The 23,718-nt window shown below is 41.8% G+C and overlaps 1 protein-coding gene and 1 pseudogene across 2 annotated transcripts in view; one reads left to right on the forward strand and one right to left on the reverse strand.

The window, feature by feature from the left end:
• Positions 1 to 3,092: 3,092 nt before the first annotated feature.
• MRPL48 (mitochondrial ribosomal protein L48) overlaps positions 3,093 to 23,718 on the reverse strand; it is a gene marked incomplete at both ends in the record, with an annotated part of 79,165 nt that continues 58,539 nt past the window's right edge. The window contains 3 exons of the mRNA XM_080718808.1: positions 3,093 to 3,167; positions 5,576 to 5,665; positions 10,143 to 10,245. Coding sequence (XP_080574934.1) covers positions 3,093 to 3,167; positions 5,576 to 5,665; positions 10,143 to 10,245 — 268 coding nt within the window. The remainder of the gene's footprint in view (positions 3,168 to 5,575; positions 5,666 to 10,142; positions 10,246 to 23,718) is intronic.
• Positions 7,542 to 9,258, forward strand: LOC308272249 (deoxyribonuclease TATDN1-like; annotated as a pseudogene). Its single transcript has 3 exons — positions 7,542 to 7,692; positions 8,004 to 8,443; positions 8,929 to 9,258. The product of its transcript is annotated as a deoxyribonuclease TATDN1-like (transcript).

A 23,718-nucleotide genomic window follows, 5' to 3' on the forward strand; every position in this document is an offset into this window, starting at 1 on the left:
ACTGGAATAATACCAATAACCTCAAAGATAATCTGTATAAAGTACATAGCATAATAAGAGATCAATAAGCCGGGCATGGTGGTACACACTTGTAATCCCAGCATTTGGGAGGCTGAGACTGGAGGACCGCGGTTCGTGGACAGCCTCAACTACTTAGTAAGGTCCTTTGCAACTCAGTGAGACCCTATTTCAAAATAAGGAATAAAAAATAGGGCTGGAGGAGTAGCTCAGAGGTAGAATTCCCCTGGGTTCCATCTCCAGTACCACAAGAAAAAAATAAAAAATAAAAAGTAAATGTGAGTGAGATACACATGCACTCACACATATACATACTGATTCACACCAGCACAAGCTCTAGTTCAAAAAAATAATAGCAATTCCACATAAATGTATGAATGCACCAGTGCTCATAAAAGGAAGAACATTGGTGGTTACCTAGGTTACTAGTTCTCAAAGAAGTAACCCTGGACCAGCAGCATCAGCATCACCTGGGAACTTGTACGATACAAAACCTAGACCCTCACTCCATACCTATAAAATCAGAAAATAGGGGTGGAATATAGCACTTTTTGCTTATATGTGTGTGTACGTTTTAGTACTGGAGATTGGACCTAGGTGTAGTCTACCTCTGAGCTATACCCTCAGCCCTATTTTATTCTTTATTTTGAAACAGGGTCTTGTTAAGTTTCCAGTGCTGGTCTCAAACCTGTGATCATCCTGCCTCCACTGCCCAAGTACTGGGCTAGGCCTGTGCCACCATGCCGGGCTGCACTTAATATTTTAAAAAATCCCATCCAGTGATCCTGATGCACAGTAAAGTTTGAGAATCAATCACTTAGACAAGAGTTTGACAAACTGTCTTTACAAATGGCCAGAGTAAATGTTTTAGTTTTATAGACTCTGCTGCAACTACTCAACTCTGTCACTAGCATTAAAGGAGTCATAGATAATATTAAGTGAATGAGCATGGCTCTGTTCTAATAAACCTTTTTTTTATAAAAATGGAGAATGGGGATTTAGACATAGGCAAGAGGTGGTGGTTGTACAACACTGTGAATGTACTAAATGCCACTGAATTATTCATTTTAAAATGATAATTAGTGGTAAATGCATTTCACCTTAATAAATTATTAAAAAGAAAATAAGCAGCAGGTAGGATTTGGTTCATGGCCAGTACATTGCTACCCCTGATCTTTTTATTTTCTGTACTGGGGACTGAACCCAGAGGCATTCTACCTCTGAGCTACACCCCCCAGTCCTATTTCTTATTCTTTATTTTGAAACAGGGTCTCATTGAGTTTCAGAGGGCCTCACTAAGTAGCTGAGGCTGTCTGTGAACCCCAATCCTCCTGTCTCAGCCTCCCAAATGCTGGGATTACAAGCGTTCACCACCACGCCTGGCCCCTATTTTTTATTCTTTATTTTGAAACAGGGTCTAAGTTTCAGAGGACCTCATTAAGTAGCTGAGGCTGGCCACAAAACTATGATCCTCCTGTCTCAGCCTCACAAATTCTGGGATTTCAAACATACACAACTTTCATTTCTTTGCTGAAACTCATTCCAGACGAACTTAATTAGCAGTTATGTAACTTTTACCTGAATACTTGTAGAGTCACTCACTAACCCACAAAGCAATTTATTTTACTTATGGACAGACCACAATTCCATCTGAAGAGTTTTTGCACATACAAGGCCAAAATCTCCCTTCCTATGATTTCTGCCCACAGGGAGTGCTATGGCTTGGCAGTGGTTTCAGTGTATCCCCTAAGGGTTTAGGCAGAAGCTTGGTCTCCAGTGTGGTGATGTAGAGAGGAATGGAACCTTGAAGAGGTGATGCCTATGAGAAGCCTTGGGAAGGGAGTAATGTATCTCCCTCAGAATATTTGAAAATGAATTGGAGCTAGGCGTGGTGGCCCACGCTTGTAATCACAGTACTTGGGAGGCTGAGACAAAAGGAATGCAGGTTCAAAGCCAGCCTCAGCAACTTATTGAGGCTTTCAGCAACTTAGACTTTGTTCCCAAATAAAATATAAAACAGGTCTGGGGGCACAGCCTGGAGGTAGAAGGTTCTTGGGTTCCATCTCCAGTATTAAAAAAAAAAAAAAAAAAAAGGAAAGAAGGGTTTTCATTAAAGCAACATGACAAGCCAGACATGGTGGCACAAGCTTATAATCCCAGTACTTGGGAGGCTGAGAGAGGAGGATCATAGGTTCGAAGCCAGCCTCAGCAACTTAGTGAGATCCTCTGCAATTTAGTAAGACTATTTCAAAATGAGGAATAAAGCTGGGTGTGGTGGCGCACGCTTATAATCCCAACATTTGGGAGGCTGAGACAGGAGGATCACACAGGTTCAAAGCTAGACTCAGCTACTTAGTGAGGCTCTCAGCAACATAGTGAGACCTTGTTTCTAAATAAAGTATAAAAATAGGTTTGGAAGTATAGCCCAGAGGTAGAAAAGCCCCTGGGTTCCACCTCCAGTACCACACACACACACACACACACACACACACACACACACACACACATAAAAAAAAAAAAAAAAAGAAGAAGAAGAAGAAGAGGAGGAGGAGGAGGAAGAAGAAGAAGAAGAAGAAAATAAAGAAAATAGGGCTGGACAAATATCTCAGAGTTAGAATGCCCCTGGATTCCACCCTAAGTACCAAATAAATAAATAAATAAATAAATAAATAAATAAATGGAAGGGGAAAATATTTCTATGCTAAAGAATCATGCAAAGAGAAAACAGAATTCCTTAGTTATAAACACTTCAATAGAATGGCTTCTCTCTCTCTCTCTCTCACACACACACACACACACACACACACACACACACACACACAGACACACACACACACAAACACATACCAACAGTAGCAGATTTTTATTAGATGGAGGATAACCTGGGTTATCTCACAGGTAAGTAAGAACTGACAAGACACCATGCCACAAAGGAGAAGAAACATTCTTGGCTATGGAATTGGGTACTTATGAAATTTAAGGACCAGAGTCTCTTGCTTAACTCTGACCACCCAGGAAGCTTTTCTCCTTGGCACTCAATATCGCTAGTGCTGGCATGAACAGGTCTGCAATAACTAGTTCAACTTGGCCAGCAGTTCTTCCAGTTCTGGTCGGGCTTTGAACCTTCCCTTGAAGTCTTCTTCAGTGTGCTGGGGAGAAGAAAAAGAAAATAAGTGGGAATTAAAGAGCATTTAGCTACCTATATATACACAGTATCCAAAAAGGGCCATTAGCTAGCTCTGCAGAGAATGATTCAGACTCAGCTAATTCTGAGTCTCTACTATGTCTCAGACTTGTATTAGTACAAGATATTCAAAGTTAAATCAGACTTCCTGTTTGCCTTCAATGATCTTAAAGTCTGTGAGAAGACATATACATAAAGAACTAATGTTAGATGGGTGTGGTGGTGCATGCCTGTAATCCCAGTACTTGGGAGGCTAAAACAGGAGGATCATGGGTTCGTGACCAGCCTCAGCAGTTTAGTAAGACCCTGTTTCAAAAAATAAATCAATAAGTTGGAGGTATAGCTCAGATGTAAAATGCCCCTGGGTTCAATCTCCAATACAAAAAAAAGAAAAAAACTAGCTGGGCTGGTGATGCACACTTGTACTCCCAGAACTTGGGAGGCTAAGACAGGATGATTGCAGGTTCAAGACCAGCCTCATCAAGTAGTGAGACTCTCATTAACCTGTTTCAAAATAAAAAATAAAGCCAGGCGTGGTGGCACACACTTGTATTCCCAGGTTCAGGAGGCTGAGATAGGAGGATCCCGGTTTGCAGACAGCCTCAACTACTTAGGCCCTTTGCAACTCGGTAAGACACTGTTTTAAAATAAGGAATAAAACTCGTGCCTGGTAGGCAGAGACAGGAGGATCGCGCAGGTTTGAAGCCAGCCACTCTGGCTTAAGAGACCCTGTTTCCAAATAAAAAAATATAAAATAGGTCTAGGAGTGTGGCCCAGAGGTAGAAGGGTTTCCAGAAATCCCAGTACCAAAAAAAAAAAAAAAAAAAAAGAAAGAAAGAAAGAAAGAAAAAGAAAAGAATAAAAAATAGGGCTGGAGGTATAGCTCAGAGTTAAAATGCCCCTGGGTCCCCATCCAGTACTACAAAAATAAATAATAAATAAAAATTAAAAATAAATAAATAAAAAAGGGCTGGGGGTGTATCTTAGAGGTAAAAATGCCTCTGGGTTCAATCCCCAATACCACAGAAAACCCTGTCATGATGCTCTAAGTATCATAAAAGAAGTATTTGTATGTTTGTAGGCATGTGTGGTTCTAGGCACTGACCCAGGATCATGTGCATGCTAGGTAAGTGCTCTACGACTCAAGCTACATTCCAGGATAGAAGCATTTTTTTTATGTGAACATAAGCTGGGCATGGTGGTGCACACTTGTAATCCCAGTACCTGTGAGGCTGAAACAGGAGGACAGTGCAGGTTCGAAGCCAGCCTCCGCTACTTATTAAGGGAGGCTCTTAGCAACATAGTGAGACCCTGTTTCCAAATAAAATATAAAATATGTCTGGGAGTATAGCCCAGAGGTAGAAAGCCCCTGGGTTGTTTCATTCTCAGTACCACAAATAAATAAATAAATAAATAAATAAGACCATTATACTTTTTTTTGGGGGGGGTGGTGGTACTGGGGGTAGAACCCAGGGGCTTTCCTGTCTCTGGGCTATACTCCCAGACAGTTTTCTACTTTATTTGGAAACAGGGTCTCACTAAGTAGCTGAGGCTGGCTTTGAACCTGTGCGAGCCTCCTGTCTCAGCCTCCCAAGTGCTGGGATTACAAGCCCTTTATAAATTGTATTTTTTTTTTTTTTTTTGCAGGTCTGGGGATAGAACCTAGAACCCAGGGGCACTCGACCTCTGAGCTATAGCCCCTGCCCTATTTTTTATTCTTTATTTTGAAACCAGGTCTCACTGAGTTGCAGAGGGCCTCACTAAGTAGCTGAGGCTGTCCGTGAACCATGATCCTCCAGTCTCAGCCTCCCGAATGCTGGGATTACAAGCGTGCGCCACCACACCCGGCTATAAATTGTATTTTGAGATAGGGTTTCACTAAGTTGCCCAGGCTGGCTTCAAATTTATAATCCTCCTGCCTCAGCCTTCCAAGTTGCTGAGATTACAGGCTTGAGCCACCTATGTTCTTTTTGCTCTAAATCTGCTTGAAAGAGAAGAATTTGGGGTGTCATGGGTTCACCTCTAACATCAGGATGCTGTGGTGGAGGTCAGCTCCTATGGTCCACAAAGCTTCATCCCTGATGCCTCAGAAGAGCCAGAAGACCACAGCTGTACCACTGCACACTTTTCTTGATTAGTATCTGGGCTAAATTACCCACATTTCCCTATTGTTTCCAAAGTCAAGTGGTCCAGATCCCCTTTACTTTTTTTCCTTTTCTTTTTTTTTCATCATTTCAGTGCTGGGGATGAAATTCAGATCCTTGTGCATACTAGGCAACAACTCTGCCTCTGAGCAACCCCAAAAGCATACATTCTTACCATTATTTGGGTACAAGTAGGCCACTAGAGGCCTCTTCCTAAAGCAGCACCTACCTCCCGTACAGACAATTTGACTCCTTCAGGAAGATTGCTTTGAAGTATTTCCAAGAAAATCTCTGCAAATGTAGCGCTCAAGCCACTGATCTGCAAAATGAAAGAAAATACTCTAAGGGAGGGTACTGAGAAGCAGGTGTTTTAGGCAGACATGGCCTGGGCTCAAATGCCAGCTCAAGTAGGGTAAAGCTGAAAGTTTGTTTGTTTGGTTTTGGTGGTACTGGGGGTGGAACCCAGAGCCTTTCTACCTCCAGGCTATACTCCCAGACCTATTTTATACTTTATTTGGAAACAGGGTCTCACTAAGTTGCCGAGAGCCTCACTAAGTAGCTGAGGCTGGCTTTGAACCTGCGCGATCCTCCTGTCTCAGCCTCTGAAGCGTAGGGATTACAAGCGTGCGCCACCACGCCCGCCTAAAGCTGAAAGTTTAATTGCAGGGCTGGTTTCTGAACTGGCCCCTGCAGGATTTCTGCTGCCATTTGCCAAGGCGTTTGCTTGCTGAGAAGGTCACTGATAATATCTGCTGCGATAGGCAATGTATGTCATAACTGGACCAAGAGGTTATTAAGTCCAGGCTGACTTTCTGATGCAAATAGGTTTACTCACATAGACGGGTATCAGACCTGGTGCTGAGAATCTGGAGGTAAAGCAGAAGTGTAGTAGAGGACCACAGGGTGCTATGAAGACCAACAGGAGAAACAAACCTACTTAACAACTCAGGGAAGATCAAAGAACACTTCCAGAGAAGGAAACATTAGGGTGAAGTCTTTTTTTTTTTTTTTTTTTTTTTTTTTTGGTGGTACTGGGGTTCCTGGAAGCCCTTCTACCTCCGGGCTACACTCCCAGACCTATTTTTACATTTTTATTTGGAAACAGGGTCTCCTAAACCAGCGCGCGCGGCTGGCTTCGAACCTGTGCGATCCTCCTGTCTCTGCCTCCCAAGCGCGGGGATTACAAGTGTGCGCCACCACGCCCGGCTAGGGTGAAGTCTTAAAGCAAAACAGGATGAAACAGAATTCAACAGAAAAATGAAGTTTTCAAATAAAGGAAATGGCATCCAGTAAAATGTGGAGAAATACAGTGTTAGAGAATTAAAACTAGTTTCTGTGTGACTGGAGTGTAGGAGAGAAGAAGAAAAGCAAGAGAATCATGAAGGTGTCTGAATGCAAAGGAGTTCATACTTCATCCTGTGGGCAAGTAAGAATTATCATAAGATATAATGCAAATAACTTATCCCTAATAACATTTCAATAACCAAAGATTTCTAAATATTTTAGTTATTTTAAATTAGCATATTTATTTAGATTTTAAATGTTACTACCAGCCAGGCATAGTGGCACACACTTGTAATCCCAGGATTTGGGAGGCTGAGACAGAAGGATCGCAGGATCGCAGTTTGCAACCAGCCTCAGCTACTTTGTGAGGCCCTCTGCAACTCAGCAAAACCCTGTTTCAAAATAAAAAATAAAAACAAGGCTGAGGGTATAGCTTGGAGGTAGAATGCCCCTGGGTTCAATCCTCAGTACTTCAAGATAGATAGATAGATAGATAGATAGATAGATAGATAGATAGATAGATAGATAGATAGATAGATAGGCAGGCAGACATAGTTACTACCTTAATTTTCTCTTATTACCTTGCTGATATGTTTCTTGAGTATATAAAAAAAGATGGGATGCCTACAAAATGGAATATTACTTGGCCATAAAAATGAAGTGTTGATTTTGCCACAACATGAACCTTTGAAAAATTATGCTAAGAAGCCACATACAAAAGGCCACATATTGCACAATTTCATCAAAGTGAAATGCCATAAGAGGTAAATCCATACAGATAGAAAGCAGATTAGTGCCTACAAGGGGCTGGGGAAACCTGGAAAGAGGATTGAGTGCTAGTGGATACAGGATGATGAAAATGTTCAGGAATGGACTTCCACTTCCACCAAGGAGGGGCCTGCAGTGCTGTCATGAGCCACTTCAAGTTCATCCATATTGGTATCCACTTGACAGATCCTATGTTCAGAGGAATTTATAGAGGGATCAGAAGCATCAAGATGACTTACAGGATGTAACAGAGAGAGCTGTCCAGATTGGTGTTAAAATGTTTATGACTGCCGGGTGAGGTGGCGCACGCTTGTAATCCCTGTGCTTGGGAGGCTGAGACAGGAGGATCGCACAGGTTCGAAACCAGCCTCAGCTACTTAGTGAGGCTCACACAACTTAGTGAGACCCTGTTTCCAAATAAAATATAATTGGTCTGGGAGTGTAGCCCGGAGGTAGAAAGCCCCTGGGTTCCATGCCCAGTACCACCAAAAAAAAAAAAAATTATGATTACAGGTGGAGATCTACAGTACAGTAAAGATGCATTCAATTTGGCACAAACTAATGGTATCCTCATATTACTTTTACCAAAAATAAAATGAAATAAGTAATTTTGAAGAAGTCTTTCTGAGAAGTGCTTCCGATATGTTTTTCAGCACAGCTGGATCTCATCCTACGAGGCATGGTGAATTGGAAAGGAATAATCCTGACCTCTTAAAGGAGTTACTAAGTCTTGCTGAGAACAATAAGGGGAAAGTTGTAGCAATAGGGGAATGTGGGGTTGATTTTGACCAACTACAGTTTTGTCCCAAAAGACACTCAGCTCAAATATTTTGAAAAACAATTTGACTGTCAGAACAAACAAAACTACCAATGTTTCTTCATTGTCGGAACTCACATGATGGATTTCTGGACATAATGAAAAGAAATAGAGATCGATGTGTGGGAGGAGTGATGCATTCATTTGATGGTACCAAAGAAGCAGCAGCTGCTTTGATAGAGTTGGATTTTTACATAGGATTTAATGGCTGCGCACTGAAAATTGAGGCCAATTTGATTTGGAAGTTTTTGGGGCTTTTTTTTTTGGGGGGGGGTCTGGGGATGGAAGCCAGGGGCATTCAACCTCCGGGCTATACCCCCTACCCTATATTTTATTCTGTATTTTATTTTTATTTTATGTATTTATTTATTTATTTTGTGGTACTGAGGGTGGAACCCAGGGGCTTTTCTACCTCTGGGCTGTACTCCCAGCCCTATTTTATACTTTATTTGGAAATAGAGTCTCACTAAGTTGCTGAGAGCCTCACTAAGTAGCTGAGGCTGGCTTCGAACCTGTGCAATCCTCCTGTCTCAGCCTCCCAAGCGTGGGGATTACAAGTGTGCGCCACCACACCCGGCTATTCTTTATTTTGGAACAGGGTCTCGCTAAGTTGCAGAGAGCCTCATTAAGTAGCTGAGGCTGTTCACAAACTGAGGTCCTCTTGTCTCAGCCTCGCGAATGCTGGGATTACAAGTATGCGCCACAACGCCCAGCTAATTTGGAAGTTTCAAAGTCAATACCTAGTGAAAAAGTAATAATTGAGACTGATGCACCTTGGTGTGGAGTAAAAAATACACATGCTGGATCAAAATACATAAAAACTTAATTTCCTACCAAAAAGAAACAGGGAAATGGGCATTGTTTAAAAGATAGAAACGAACCCTACAATATAGGAGATAATGTCAGCAGTGAGAGATGAGGATCCACTGGAATTAGCCAATACACTGTATAACAACACTATTAAAATATTTTTCCTGATATTTAATGGTATAGCTTCCATTTTCCATCATTTATGTAATTTTTCACCACAAAAATTTCAATAAAGAAAATTCTCTTGAAGTTATCTAAAAAATCATGTTCAGAAATGATTTTTTGTGTGTGTGGTATTGGGGATGGCACCCAGGAGTACTTTATCTCTGAGCTATACCCCCAGCCCTATATTCTATTCTTTTATTTTGAAATAAGATCTCACTAAGTTGTTGAAGCTGGTTGCAAACATGCAATCCTCCTGACTTAGTCTCCTAAGTATTGGAATTATATGTGTGTGCCACTATGCCCAGGTAATAATTTTTTTCCCTCCAGTACTGGGGATTGAACTTAGGGGTACTCTACCTCCAGACTACACCCCAACCCTATTTTTTAAATTCATTTTCTTTCTTTCTTTCTTCCTTCCTTCCTTTCTTTCTTCTTTCTTTCTTTCTTTCTTTCTTCCTTTTTCTTCTGCATGATCACATTGATATGGGGGTAAAGTGAATGAATAGATCTGAAACTTTTTAGGAGATATAAGCTAAGGAATGTGTGAATGTCTGGATATCAGAGGACAAGGAAGGGTCAAGCTTTCGGCTGAAAGGTGGGGAGGATGGCAGAAAAAAGAAAACCAGTACCTCTACAATTAGTTTTGCATACAATGAAGGCAGGGAGAGCATCTGTAGAACATCCAAGTGTAAGGGCTAGTAGACAACTGGGTATAGGGTTTGAAGCTTAGCCAACAGAGCAGGCATAGATACATACCTAAGTATAATCATGATCACTGACGCTGGGGCAATGAATGAGGTTGTATAGGAGATGGAGGGATCATGAGCTGAACTCTGAAGTACACCATTATTTAAGGCAGGCAAGAGGGAAAAAAGGGCAAGACACAAGAAGGAAAAACGGAAGGAGAGAACCAAAGAGGTAAATCCACTTCAGGTTCCCTCAGAGTGCCTACCTGGACCACTCGCTCATGCACAGTAAGGACTGAGTCCAGGAACATTTTGCTGCCTTGGTCCTGCAGACGTAATACCTCAATGGTTTTGGTGGGCATCGCATAACTGTGGAGGAAGAGTCGGCTGTTGAGTTTTTAGGAGCATTCACTTAAGCCAGCAGTACTACTTCAGGATTGTCCAGTACAGCCATGACTGCATGTATAGCTTCTAGAATTTAGGGATCCTTATCCGCAGCTAGAATATCCTTTACCTCCTCAGAAGTCCTCAAGCTTCCTAAGGTACTACATCTTGTCTATTTCCCTTCTCTCTCTCTCTCTCTCTCTCTCTCTCTCTCTCTCTCTCTCTCTCTCTCTTCTTTTTTTGTGGTACTGGGGGTGGAACCCAGGGGCTTTTCTACCTCTGGGCTATACTCCCAGACCTATTTAATACTTTATTTGGAAACAGGGTCTCACTAAGTTGCTGAGAGCCTCACTAAGTAGCTGAGGCTGGCTTCGAACCTTCTCCTGTCTCAGCCTCCCAAGCACAGGGGCCACCACCACACCTGGCTTGTCTATTTCCTTTCTGCACCCCTGATCATGCTTAAAACAATAATGGTTAGCTGGTCTTGGTGGTGTACACCTGTAATCCCAGTACTTGGGAGGCTGAGACAGGAGGATCACAGGGTCAAGGACAGCCTCATCAAGTAGTGAGCCTCTCATCAATCTAGTGAAACCTTGTTTCAAAATAAAAATAAAATAGGACTGGGGTTGTAGCTCAGAGGCAGAATGTCCCCTGGGTTCATCTCTAGTAATACACACACATACACACACACACACACACACACACACACACACACACACACACCAATAATGGTGATCAATAAATATTTATTGGTACTATAACCAGTTCCAAAAGAACCAAGCCCATCACTATATATTCTTTGGAGGCTGATCTTAGATATTCACTTGTTCTGGAGAAATAAGGCATAAAACTCAATTGTTATAAAATTTTCAACCTCAGTACTGTTGATATTCTGAATCAGATAATTTTTTGTTGTGGGAGCTGGCCTATACATTCCCTCCTCTACTTAGTATCACTAGTAGAAGATGTTACTACTCCCTCCCAAATGATGACAATAAAAATTATCTCCAAGATGGGCATGGTGGCTCACACTTGTAATCCCAGCATCTGGGAGGCTGAGACAGGAGAATCTGGGTTCACGGCCAGCCTCAGCTACTTAGTGAGGCCCTTTGCAACTCAGTGAGACCCTGTTTCAAAATAAAGAATAATAATAAGAAAATAGGGCTAGGGGTATAGCTTGGAGGTAGGATGCTACTAGGTTCCATCCGCAGTACCACACACACAAAAATAAATTATCTCCAGACATTATCTCAATCACCTAAGTTGAGAACCACTGTCATTTATTAGCAATACCTGCTTAGGTAACTCACTGTCCTTGAGCCTTAGGTCTTCATGTATAAATGAAATTACAACCTAGGCCTCTATCAATATACAATATACAATACTGATGATTATGTGTGAGGATGCAAGAGGACTAAACACAATAGGCTACATAAAAATATAGTATTAGTGTTGTGTTCATCTCACCAAAAAGTTTATCAAGCTAAATTAAATGAAATAATAAGTGATAGTAGGATTCCTGACCTTCCCTGCCTCACCAAGTTTCATTGTCGGGTATGGTGGTGCATGCCTATAATCCCAGTACTTGGGAGGCTGAGACAGGAGATCTTAGCCTTGGTAATTTAGTGAGGCTCTAAGACCCTGTTTCCAAATATGAAGTAAAATGGCACTTGGGGGGGGGGTAACGTGAAGGTGGATTGCTTCTGGATCCAATCCGAAGTACCACACACAAAAAAAAGTTTCATCATCACTTAATAGTGAAAGGCAGCCATGCATGGCAGTGCACGCTTGTAATACCAGTACTTGGGAGGCTGAGACAGGAGGATCGCAGGTTTGCAGCCAGGCTCAGCTACTTAGGAAGGCCTCCACAACTTAGTGAGACCCTGTTTCAAAATAAAGAATAAAAAACAGGGCTGGTGTAGCTCGGAGGTAAAATGCCCCTAGGTTCAATCTGTAGACCCACAAAAAAAAAAAAATAAAAAAATAAAAAAAGTGAGAGACATGGCCCTCTCAAGATAGACCTCAGCAAAAGGAAATTTAGTGTACTAGAAAATGGAATAGAAACATGATGGTCCTGGATTTAATAATGGAATTGCCACTTATTACCTACTTCTACTTGGGCAAATTAGTTCAGCTCTCTGTGTCTCAGTTTCTTCAGTTATTAGATGTGAATAATACTTCACAGGGTTGTTGCAGTGATTAAATAAGATTACATAAAGTAGTTTGATGGATATACTATACCCATATTCTTTTGCCCATATAAACAGTCAGTCAATGCTGGGTACTGTAAACTCTTTAAGGTCTTTCAGGAAGCCTCTCTATATAACACCCCTTCTTGTTGTCTTTTTTTTTTTTTCCCCCCAATACGGGTGATGGAACCCAGGGGCATTCTATCTACAAGCTACACCCCAGCTCTATTTTTATTCTCTATTTTTGAAACAGGGTTTAAGGGCCTCACTAAGTAGTAGCTGATGCTTCCTTGAACCACAATCCTCCTGTCTCAGCCTCCCAAATACTGGGATTACAAGTGTGCGCCACCATGCCCGGCTCCTATTTTTTATTCTTTATTTTTGAAACAGGATCTGAGTTAAAAAAGGGCCTCGCTGCCGGGCGTGGTGGCGCACGTTTGTAATTCCCGCGCTTGGGAGGCGGAGACAGGAGGATCGCGCAGGTTTGAAGCCAGCCGTGAGCGCTGGCTTAGGAGACCCTGTTTGCAAAATGAAAATGTAAAAATAGGTCTGGGAGTGTAGCCCCGAGGTAGAAGGGCTTCCAGGAACCCCAGTACCACCAAAAAAAATAAATAAATAAAAATAAAAAAAAATAAAATAAAATAAAAAGGGCCTCGCTAAGTAGCTGAGACTGTCTGGGAACCATGATTCTCCTGTCTCAGCCTCCCAAATGCTGGGAATACAAGCATGCACCACCATGTCTGGCTCCTTCCCATTTTCCAACATAGTCTCTGATCTCCCTCTTCTTGCAATTCAAATACAGTAATAACTTCCACATATAAAATAAGAGGGACATAATCACAGGCTTTTTATAGAGGATCAAATAAAATACGTAAAAGCTTTCAGAAAAGCACTCTAAAATGCTATTTTTCACTGGGAGTGATGGCGCACGCTTGTAATCCCCGCGCTTGGGAAGCAGAAACAGGAGGATCGCGCAGGTTCGAAGCCAGCTGCGCCTGCTGGCTTAGGAGACCCTGTTTCCAAATAAAAATGTAAAAATAGGTCTGGGAGTGTAGCCCAGAGGTAGAAGGGCTTCCAGGAACCCCAGTACCAAAAAAATAAAAAATAAAATAAAATGCTATTTTTCTTTTTTGGCATTCTATAGATAAGACTCTCTGAGGGCTGGGGGTGTAACTCAGTGGTAGAGTGCATGTCTAACATATAAGATGCCTGGGCTTGATCCCCAGCACTGCCCTTCACACACACAAAAAGACTGATTAATGTGGGAGTTATCTATTCCTGCCAGTAATCATGGATTTTATTATTCAACATTTACTTTAGCAAGATTTCATTGATTTGCTTTTCATTTATTCACTCAACAAACTTTAGTAACAGCCTGTTCTGTCTCAGGCACTGTGGGGGCAAATTCAGTCTACATTTTGAAGAAATTCATTGTTTCAGAGATAGCTGGGCATGGTGGCACACGCTTGTAATCCCCGCGCTTGGGAAGCTGAGACAGGAGGATCACACAGGTTTGAAGCCAGCCTCAGCTACTTAGTGAGGCTCTCAGCAACTTAGTGAGATCCTGTTTCCAAATAAAATATAAAATAGGTCTGGGAGGATAGCCCAGAGGTAGAAAGCCCCTGGGTTCCATCCCTAGTACAAAAAAAAAAAAGTGTTTCAGAGAGAAAGGTAAGTACACACATAACTACACTACAGTAAGACAATGGCAATAACAGTATTGCCAAACAGCATAAGGACAAGAGGAGAGGAGAGAGGCTCACGGAAGGCTTCATAGGTGAGGTGGCGATTTATCAAGATGTAAAGAAGGGGCATGGGTTCTTCTGGCAGGCATTCCAAGAAGGTAGGTACAGCAGTATCTACAAAGGCAGGGAGACTGGAGAGGCCCTTAAAGAAAGCCAACAGAAAACCAGACATAGTTTGATAAAGAAATACCAGGAGCTGTGGTCATTTCAAAATAAAACAGGCCACAGAGTAATGAGTACAGGTAATTTTTCTTCAGTTTCTACATTTTCCTGTACGTTTCCAACTTTTCTGCAATAAACATTACTTGGATGGTTAGTCAGTAAAAACAGAGGGAAAAGGCCAGGCATGGTGGCGCATGCTTGTAATCCCCTCGCTTGGGAGGCGGAGACAGGAGCATTGTGCAGGTTTGAAGCCAGCCTTGCTGGCTTAAGAGACCCTGTTTCCAAATAAAAATATAAAAAATAGGTGTCTGGGAGTGTAGCCCAGAGGTAGGAGGGTTTCCAGGAGCCCCGGTACCACCAAAAAAAAAAAAGAAAGAAAGAAAGAAAAAATGAAACCACTGGATTTTTTTCTTTTTTTGCAGTTTTGGGGATTGAACCCAGGGGCATTCGGGCATTCTATCTCTGAGCTACACTACCAGACTTATTTTTTATTCTTTATTTGAAACAGGGTTTCACTAAGTTGCAGAGGGCCTTACTATATAGCTGAGGCTGCTGCAAACCTGTGATCCTCCTGTCTCAGCCTCCCAAGTACTAGGATTATACCACCATACCTGGCCTTCTGAATTTCAAGTCAACACAGCCTGACAAAACAGTTATGCCTCTGAGGAATGTCACCTGGAGAGGTGCTTTTGCTCTCCACAGAGCGCAGGGGTTCATCAACTTCTGGCTTACAAGCTATTCCCAGATGAGTGAGATTTCCATCTCTCCAGGCAGCTGCTCAACAGGGAGGCAGGCCAATTAATAGACCGCAGAAGAGGCCTCTCCCTCTCCTACACGAGCTGCAGCTGCAGCAATGCAGACAGTGTACAGAACAAAAGCCAGCACACTGCTCTTTAGCCTATTTTCAACTCAAGGTCACAGCTATCATCCTTACACACACGGCTTGCCACTCTTCGCTTGGAGGAAAAATGGATCAAAAAGAAATGAAAATCAGAAGATTCTCATCTCTGAAAATCTGGACAGGGAGGATGCCTAACAATACAACAATCTGAAAACCTCAATCAATGCAAAGAAGCAAGTTGTTAAAAATAAACAGCTCTTTCTGCTCTGAGCCATCTGAAGCAGAGCTGAGAAAGGCAAAAAGCAGCACATCATTCATCCTGCTGTTCTAGAAAGCATGCCTATGCCAGTTAGAACTCATCAAGAGGCATACGCTGGCACATGCCTGTAATCCCAAAGCTTGGGAGGCTGAGGTGGGGAGCACAGGTAAGAGGCCAGCCTCAGCAACTTGGCGAGGCACTCAGCAAGACCCTATTTCAAAACAAAAAGGGCTGGAGGTATAGATTGGAGGTAAAATGCCGCTGGGTTCAATCCCAGTACCTAACACACACACGTGTGTGCACAAACACACACACAATCCAAATCAACAAATATTGTCTACAGTATGACAAACCACTTAGAAAAATAGAAGCATTCCTTGTCTTACAGAGCTTAGGATCTAATAGGAAAGACCAATCACAGTCAAATAACTATAAGGATAGAGAAAGAATGTAAGAAAAGGGAAGTGAAATACCCTTTATTTTTCCTAAGTATAATATAAAGAGCCAGGCGTGGTGGTGCATGCTTGTAATCCCAATATTTGGGAGGCTGAGACAGGAGGATAGCAGTTCGAGGACAGCCTCAGCTACTTAGTGAGGCCTTTTGCAACTCAGTGAGACCCTGTTTCAAAATAAAGAATAAAAAAATCAAGCCAGGCATGGTGGCGCACGCTTGTAATCCCAGTATTTGGGAGGCTGAGACCAGAGGATTGTGGTTCGCAGATAGCCTCAGCTATTTAGTGAGGCCCTCCACAACTTAGTGAGACCCTTTTTCAAAATAAAGAATAAAAAATAGGGCAGTGGGTGTACTTGGAGGTCAAATGCGCCTGGGTTCCATCCCCAGACCCGCAAAAAAAAAAAAAAAAAAAAACAGGCTGGTTGTGTACCTTGGAGGAAGAATGCCCCTGGGTGGATCAATCACCAGCACCAAATAAATAAATAAATAAATAAATAAATAAATAAATATAAAATAAAGACCTCATTTAATGAGGTTTCTTGAAGAAATAATATGCAAGATGGTGCTTATTTCAAAAAAGTAGGAGCTTGCCGGGCGTGGTGGCGCACGCTTGTAATCCCTGCGCTTGGGAGGCGGAGACAGGAGGATCGCGCAGGTTCGAAGCCAGCCGAGCTGGCGTATAAGAGACCCTGTTTCAAAAATATAAAATAGGTCTGGGAGTGTAGCCCGGAGGTAGAAGGGCTTCCAGGAACCCCAGTACCACAAAAAAAAAAAAAAAAGAATAAAACAGAACAGAACTGGAGGTGTAGCTCAGAGGTAGAATGTCCCTGGGTTCAATTTCCAGTACCACACACAAAAAAAAGTAAAAAGCAGAGGTTAGTTAAGTGGAAGGGAAGAGTATTCCAAGCCTCCTACAGGATAGAGCATATGCAAAGATCCTGAAGAGGAACCCAACAAAAAGAAAGACAGCATAACTGGAGAGAGGGAGAGAAATGTGAGTTAAGGGAAGGGAGGTAAGCCTGGGCCATAGAGCACCTAGCAAGCCAAGGAAAGAACTTTATTTTGGTTCATAGGGAATGGGAATCGATGAAGTGATATGAGAATGGGAAGCATTTTAGGCAGGAGAGGCATAGTCATATTTCCATTCAGAAAGATTATCCTAAATGCTCTGTGGAGAATCTATTAGAAAAATTAGAGCAGTAAAGTGGACTCAAATTCAGAGCTTAGCACTAAGTAGATGTAGGTAGGACTCTGGGCAATCTTCCATTAATAATAATAACAGCAGTCCACAGTTGCTGGGCATGGTTCTCTGCTTTAAACATACTAATTGCTTAGAAGGCTGAGGCAGGAGAACTGCAAATGTAGGGCCAATCTGAGCAACTTAGCAAGCCCCTGTCTCAAAAATAGATAAATAAATAAAAGGGCTGGGGATATAGCTGAGTGGTAGAATGCCGCTGGATTCAATCTCCAGTACCAACAACAACAACAACAACAACAACAATAAAAGATGCTATCTCCATTAATCTTCGCTATCTCCTTTTTAGGTAGGTTCTTATATTAACCACATTTTACAGACAGGGAAACCAAGGCACAAAAGGTTAAAGGAACTGCCCAGTGTCACTGAATGCAGCACAGCAAGAGTAAAGCCCAGGCAATCTGGCTCTGGACTTGATGCTTTCATCAACTAGGAATAAGGTGCTTGTCTGAAGTAAGTAATATACAAAAAAAAAAAAAAAAAAAAAAAAAAAACCTCAGCTTTTAATTGCCCACCTGCCTCCACTCAAAAGTAGTCAGCTTTTTATAGCTGATTTTGTTTTTGTTGTTTTGTTTTAAAAAGGTAGGGTGTTGCAATGTTCCTCGGGCTGATCTTGAACCCCTGGGTTCAAGTGATCCTCCTGCCTCACTCTTGCAAGGAGCTAGGATTTATGTTCTCAGCCTCAGCTGGGCTTTTTTGTTTGTTTGTTTGTTTGTTTGTTTGTTTGTTTTGTGGTACTGGGAATAGAACCAAGGGGTATTCTACCACTGAGCTATATGCCCAGCCCTATTTTTTAGTCTTTATTTTGAAACAGGGTCTCATTGAGTTGCAAAGGGTAACTCACTAAGTAGCTGAGAGTGTCCTCAAACAGCGATCCTCCTGTCTTAGCCTCTCAAATCCTGGGATTACAAGCCACCAGTTTTCCAGCTGGGTTTTTTAAACAGCTTCTTTTAGCCAGGCATAGTGATGCATGCCTGTAATCCAAATACTTGGGAGGCTAAGACAACAGGATGGTAAATTCAAGGCCAGCCTCAGCCAATTTAGCAGGACTCTCAGCAATTTAGCAAAATACTATTTCAAAATAAAATAAAACAAACCAGGCATGGTGGTGTAGCTCAGAGGTCAAATGCCCCTGGGTTCCATCCCTAGACTCGGAAAAATAAATAAATAAATAAATAAATAAATAAATAAATAAATAAATAAAAGCTAGGGCACAGGCCTATAATCCCAGCACTTGAGAGGCTGAGACAGGAGGACTGAGGTTCACAGACAGCCTCAGCTACTTAGTGAGGCCCTTTGCAACTCAGTGAGACCCTGTTTCAAAATAAAGAATTAAAAAATAGGGCTGGGAGTGTAGCTCAGAGGTAGAATGACCTTAGGTTCCAGCCCTAGTACCGCAAAATAAATAAAATAAAGAAAAATAGGGCTGGGGGTATATCTAAGAGGTGGAATAGAAATATGTGTGTGTATTTATATACATACATACATACATGCATACATATATACATACATGTAGCCAAGCATGGTGACACACGCTTGTAATCCCAGCATTTGGGAGGCTGATACAGGAGGATCACAGTTTGAGGACAGCCTGAGGTACTTAGTGAGGCCCTTTGCAACTCAGTGAGACCCTGTTTCAAACTAAAGCATAAAAATAAAACAGGGCTGGGGTGTGGCTCAGAGGTAGAAAGCCCCTGGCTTCCATCCCTAGTACCACAAAATATATAATAAATAAATAAATAAATAAATAAATAAATAAATAAATAAAAATAGGGCTGGGGGTACTGCTAAGAGGTGGAATGCCCTGAGTTCAATACCCAGTACCAGCCGGGCGTGGTGGCGCATGCTTATAATCCCCGTGCTTGGGAGGCGGAGACAGGAGGATGGCTCAGGTTTGAAGCCAGCCACGCTGGCTTAAGAAACCCTGTTTCCAAATTTAAAAAAGTATAAAATAGGTCTGGGAGTGTAGCCTGGAAGTAGAAGGACTTCCAGGTATAAAATAGGTCTGGGAATGTAGCCCGGAGGTAGAAAGACTTCCAGGAACCCCAGTACCACCAAAAAAAAAAAAAAAAAAAAAAAAATACCATACACAAAAAAATAAATAAAATTAAAGAGTCCTAGCATCCTAGCCAGGCATGGTGGCACACGCTTGTAATTCCAGTACTTGGGAGGCTGAGACAGGAGGATCACAGGTTCGCCACCAGCCTCAGATACTTAGTGAAGCCCTCTACAACTTAGTGAGACCTTGTTTCAAAATAAAAAGAATAAAAAATAGGAAGCCGGAAGCCGGGTGTGGTGGCGTGCACTTGTAATCCCAGCATTTGGGAGGCTGAGACCGGAAGATCACGGTTCGCTGACAGCCTCAGCTACTTAGTGAGGCCCTCTGCAACTTAGTGAGACCATGTTTCTAAATAAAGAATATATATTAGGGCAGGGGATGTAGCTCAGAGGTTGAATGCCCCTAGGTTCCATTCTCAGACCTGCAAAAATAAAAAATAGGGCAGGGGTGTAGCTTGGAGGTCGAATGCCCCTGGGTTCCATCCCCAGACTAACAAAAATAAAAATAAATAAAATAAATAGGGCTGAGGGTGTAGCTCTGAGGTAGAATGCCCCTGGGTTCAATCCTCAGTACCGCAAAAAAAAAAGGGGGGGGGCCCTGAGAACTTAAAACAGTATTCCAGGGAACAGTTCTACCGTAGGTATGACAGTAACATCCTACGAATGACATTTCATGCCTCTTTGCCACCATAACCTCTAAGTAAGCTGCCCCTAATCCCTGCCTGCTAGAAAAACTTAATTATTAATAATACATTATTTAGAGTGTTTATAATGTGCCAGCAACTGTGTCAAGTGCTGCTGTGTACTATCTTATTGAAATTTCAGAATTCAAAGAAATAGAAAACTTATCATCCTTATTATACACATGAGGAAACTGAGGTTCAGAATTTCCCAAAGTCATGTTCTTAGTGACTGATTAAGCTAGAACTTGAATGCAGGCAGTTTGATTATTGCAGGGCTTGTATTATTAACCACTTTTGTTAATCCAAGCCTGGACCATAGAGAAGCTGCAATGACAAAAATGTCCATAGTCAATGACAAGCATGTACCGCTCAATAAATACACTGTTGAACTCAGGCACACCCGCGTGCACGTGTGTGTGTGTGTGTGTGTGTGTGTGTGTGTGTGTGTGTGAATCAGATACTGGGGATTGAACCCAGGGGCACTATATCACTGAGCTATATCACTAGCCCTTATTTTATTTTATGAAACAATGTCTCTCTGATCCAGGTGTTGTAGCGCACACTTGTAATCCCAACATTTGGGAGGCTGGGACAGGAGGATCGCGGTTCACAGACAGCCTTAGCTACTTAGTGAAGCCCTTTGCAACTCAGTGAGACCCTGTTTCAAAGTAAAGAATAAGAAACAGGGCTGTGGGTATTGTTCGGAGGTAAGATGCCCCTGGGTTCCATCCCCAGTACCACAAAGCAGGAGGAGGAGGAGGAGGGGGCGGAGGCGGTGGCAGCGGTGGTGGCTGAGACCAAAGGATCACAGTTCCCGGCCATCCTCAGCTACTTGGTGAGGCCTTTGCAACTCAGAGAGACCATGTTTCAAAATAAAGAACAAAAAATAGGGCTGGGTGGGATCCTTCAGTCTCAGCCTCCCAAATGATGGGATTACAACCGTGCGCCATCATGCCCGGCCCAACCAGCCAATTTTTTAGTAGCAATACTTTCTTGATGAGGAAAGCAGAGTAATACTGTACATTTTGGCATAAATTCCTGAGATCTTTTGAAGTGGTACTTTGAGAGTTACTGCTCTAAATTGCTATGCTACTCTTCTACCTTGAATTCACACTGCACTTATCATTCTACGCTATAATTATTTCTCTCGGTATGTGGATATGTGCACTCATATGCATGTGTACTGTGTGTCTGTGCTACCTGAAAACACCCTAGTATCCTTGAGTTAAAATGTCTAGTACAGTGCTCATTGAATAGCACGAGAAACTCAACCAATAGTTTTTTTTAATCACAAAACATTAATTAAAAGCACTTTCATTAAACTTTAGGAAATGTATTCCACACAAATGGATTGTACTAGTCATATTCAGGAGGCTGCCCTTCTTTCAACAATGATTGAATGGCTCTCATGTGGCAGGCCTTGTGCTAGGTGCTAAAGGAACAAAGAAGAACATAGTCCTCCTCTAGAAGGAATGCACAGTCAGAAAGAAAGAGAACTGAAAAGATTACTACACCCCAGAGCACAAAGAAACAACAGAAGCATGCCTCACGTGCTGAAAGAGCAACCAACTCTGAGGCATCAGTAAAAACACATTTTTTTTGTTTTTGTGGTACTGGGGTTCCTGGAAGCCCTTCTACCTCCGGGCTATACTCCCAGACCTATTTTTTATATTTTTATTTGGAAACAGGGTCTCTTAAGCCAGCGCGGCTGGCATTGAACCTGCACGATCCTCCTGTCTCCGCCTCCAAGTGCGGGGATTACAAGCGTGCGCCACCACGCCCAGCAGAAAAAAACACATTTTTTGCCTTAAAAGAATTGAAGTGTCAGCTGTGAGAGCAAAAGTCTCAACTTAGTATCAAATCTTTTTTTCTTTGTTTTGGTGGTACTGGGGTTCCTGGAAGCCCTTCTACCTCCGGGCTACACTCCCAGACCTATTTTTACATTTTTATTTGGAAACAGGGTCTCCTAAGCCAGCGCGCAGCTGGCTTCGAACCTGCGCGATCCTCCTGTCTCTGTCTCCCAAGCGCAGGGATTACAAGCATGCGCCACCACTCCCAGCGTATCAAATCTTTTAAAAAACACACTGAGCAGTTAACACTAGAAGTTATAAAGGTTTAAAAGTTCAAATTTGGCTAAAGAACTTAGAAAAGGCCCTCTGTAATTAAATATATGGGCGTCAGGCAGAACTGGATTTAAATCCAGACAGCACAATGGTTCTGTGACTTTTGACCTTTCTGGTTCTTGGTTTCCTCATCTGCAAAATGGAAATATACTAATATCTAAGGAGTAAGAAAGTATAATCTTTGCATATCCATATACTGTGCTATATTACCTTGTCAAATGGCAAACTACTTAAGCTCTTGTTTGTTAAGTATCATTTAAAATCAAGTCATTTAAAAAAACTTGAGGACTTCCGGAAAGATGGCAACTGAGAAAAGCAGCGTTTACGAGTCCTGCTAACACCTGATCTCTATTGCCACAAAATCAGTGCTTTTCATAGCCAGAAAACACTATCAGCAGAGAAATAAAAATTGTAAACACAAGGGACAGAGAAAGAGAAGACTAGAAGAACAACCAGAGACCAGAAAAGAAACCAGCCTGCATTACGGATCCGCACCAGCGCCATCATGCCTCACAGCAGCAGGCTCCAGAGAGGAAAGGTAAACAAGGAGCTGAAGTGAGCAGATACAGATCATTCGGGTTTATTTCAGCAGTTCTTTCAGCGCAAAGAATGTCTAAAACTCCCAGTGACCAAGCTCATCACACCTTCCAGAGACTCAGAACAGAGCTCAAAACCAGAAAAGAAATATACCAGCCTCATGGCCAAGGGCGTGGCATCAGCGCCATATTGCCAGCAGCGGCTGCGAGTTCACCCCGCCCGCGACAGAATTAGATGGGGAAATAAGAAGCTTCCATGACAAACAGAAGCTGAAGGAATTTATGTCTTCAAAACCAGTGCTACAGAAAATACTCAAAGAGATTAACTACAAAGAAGAAATAGGTAATACACACCAGAACCAGAGAAACAAGATTTTCCATCCAGCAAACAACTAAGCAAAGAAGAATAAACAGTATTTCAAACAGAAATAAAATCTTAACATGTTAGGAATTAAAAGTTTTCTCTCAATAATCACACTGAATGTAAATGGCCTCAATTCTCCAATAAAAAGACATAAAGTGGCAAAATGGATTAAAAACTAGAATGCATCCATCTGCTGCTTACAAGAAATACACTTTACAAATAAAGATAGCAACAAACTCAAGGTAAAGGGCTGGAGCAAGGTAATTCGTGTTAAGTAGCCATCCTAACAAATGTGAAGTAGTATTTCACTACATTTTTTATTTGTATTTCCTTAATGATTAGTTATATTATGATAATGATGAGTGATATTCATGTGTTTATTGGTCATATAAAAATCTTTGGCGAATCATTATCTATTTTAGTCTTTTACTTATTTCTAAATTGGATTGTTTGCTTTTATTGTTGCTAATTTTTAGGATTTCTATTTGAATGTTAATATACCTTTCAGATATAGAATTTGGAAATATTTTATCCCATTCTATCAGTAACTTTTAATTCTGTTTACACTGTCTTTGGATGTACAATATTTTTCTATTTCTTATGAAGTTTGTTTATATTTTTGTTGCCTGTGCCTTTGATATCATATCCAAGAAATCACTGCCAATTTCAATGTTGTGAAGTTTTATGACCCTGGTTTTCTTTTAAAAGTTTATAGTCTTTTATACATTTAGGTCTTTTATCTATTTTGAGTTAATATTTGTATATGGTGTTAGGTAAGGGCCCAATTTT

This window comes from Muscardinus avellanarius (genome assembly GCF_963383645.1).
Source record: "Muscardinus avellanarius genome assembly, chromosome: 1".
Classification (NCBI taxonomy): Eukaryota; Metazoa; Chordata; class Mammalia; order Rodentia; family Gliridae; genus Muscardinus; species Muscardinus avellanarius.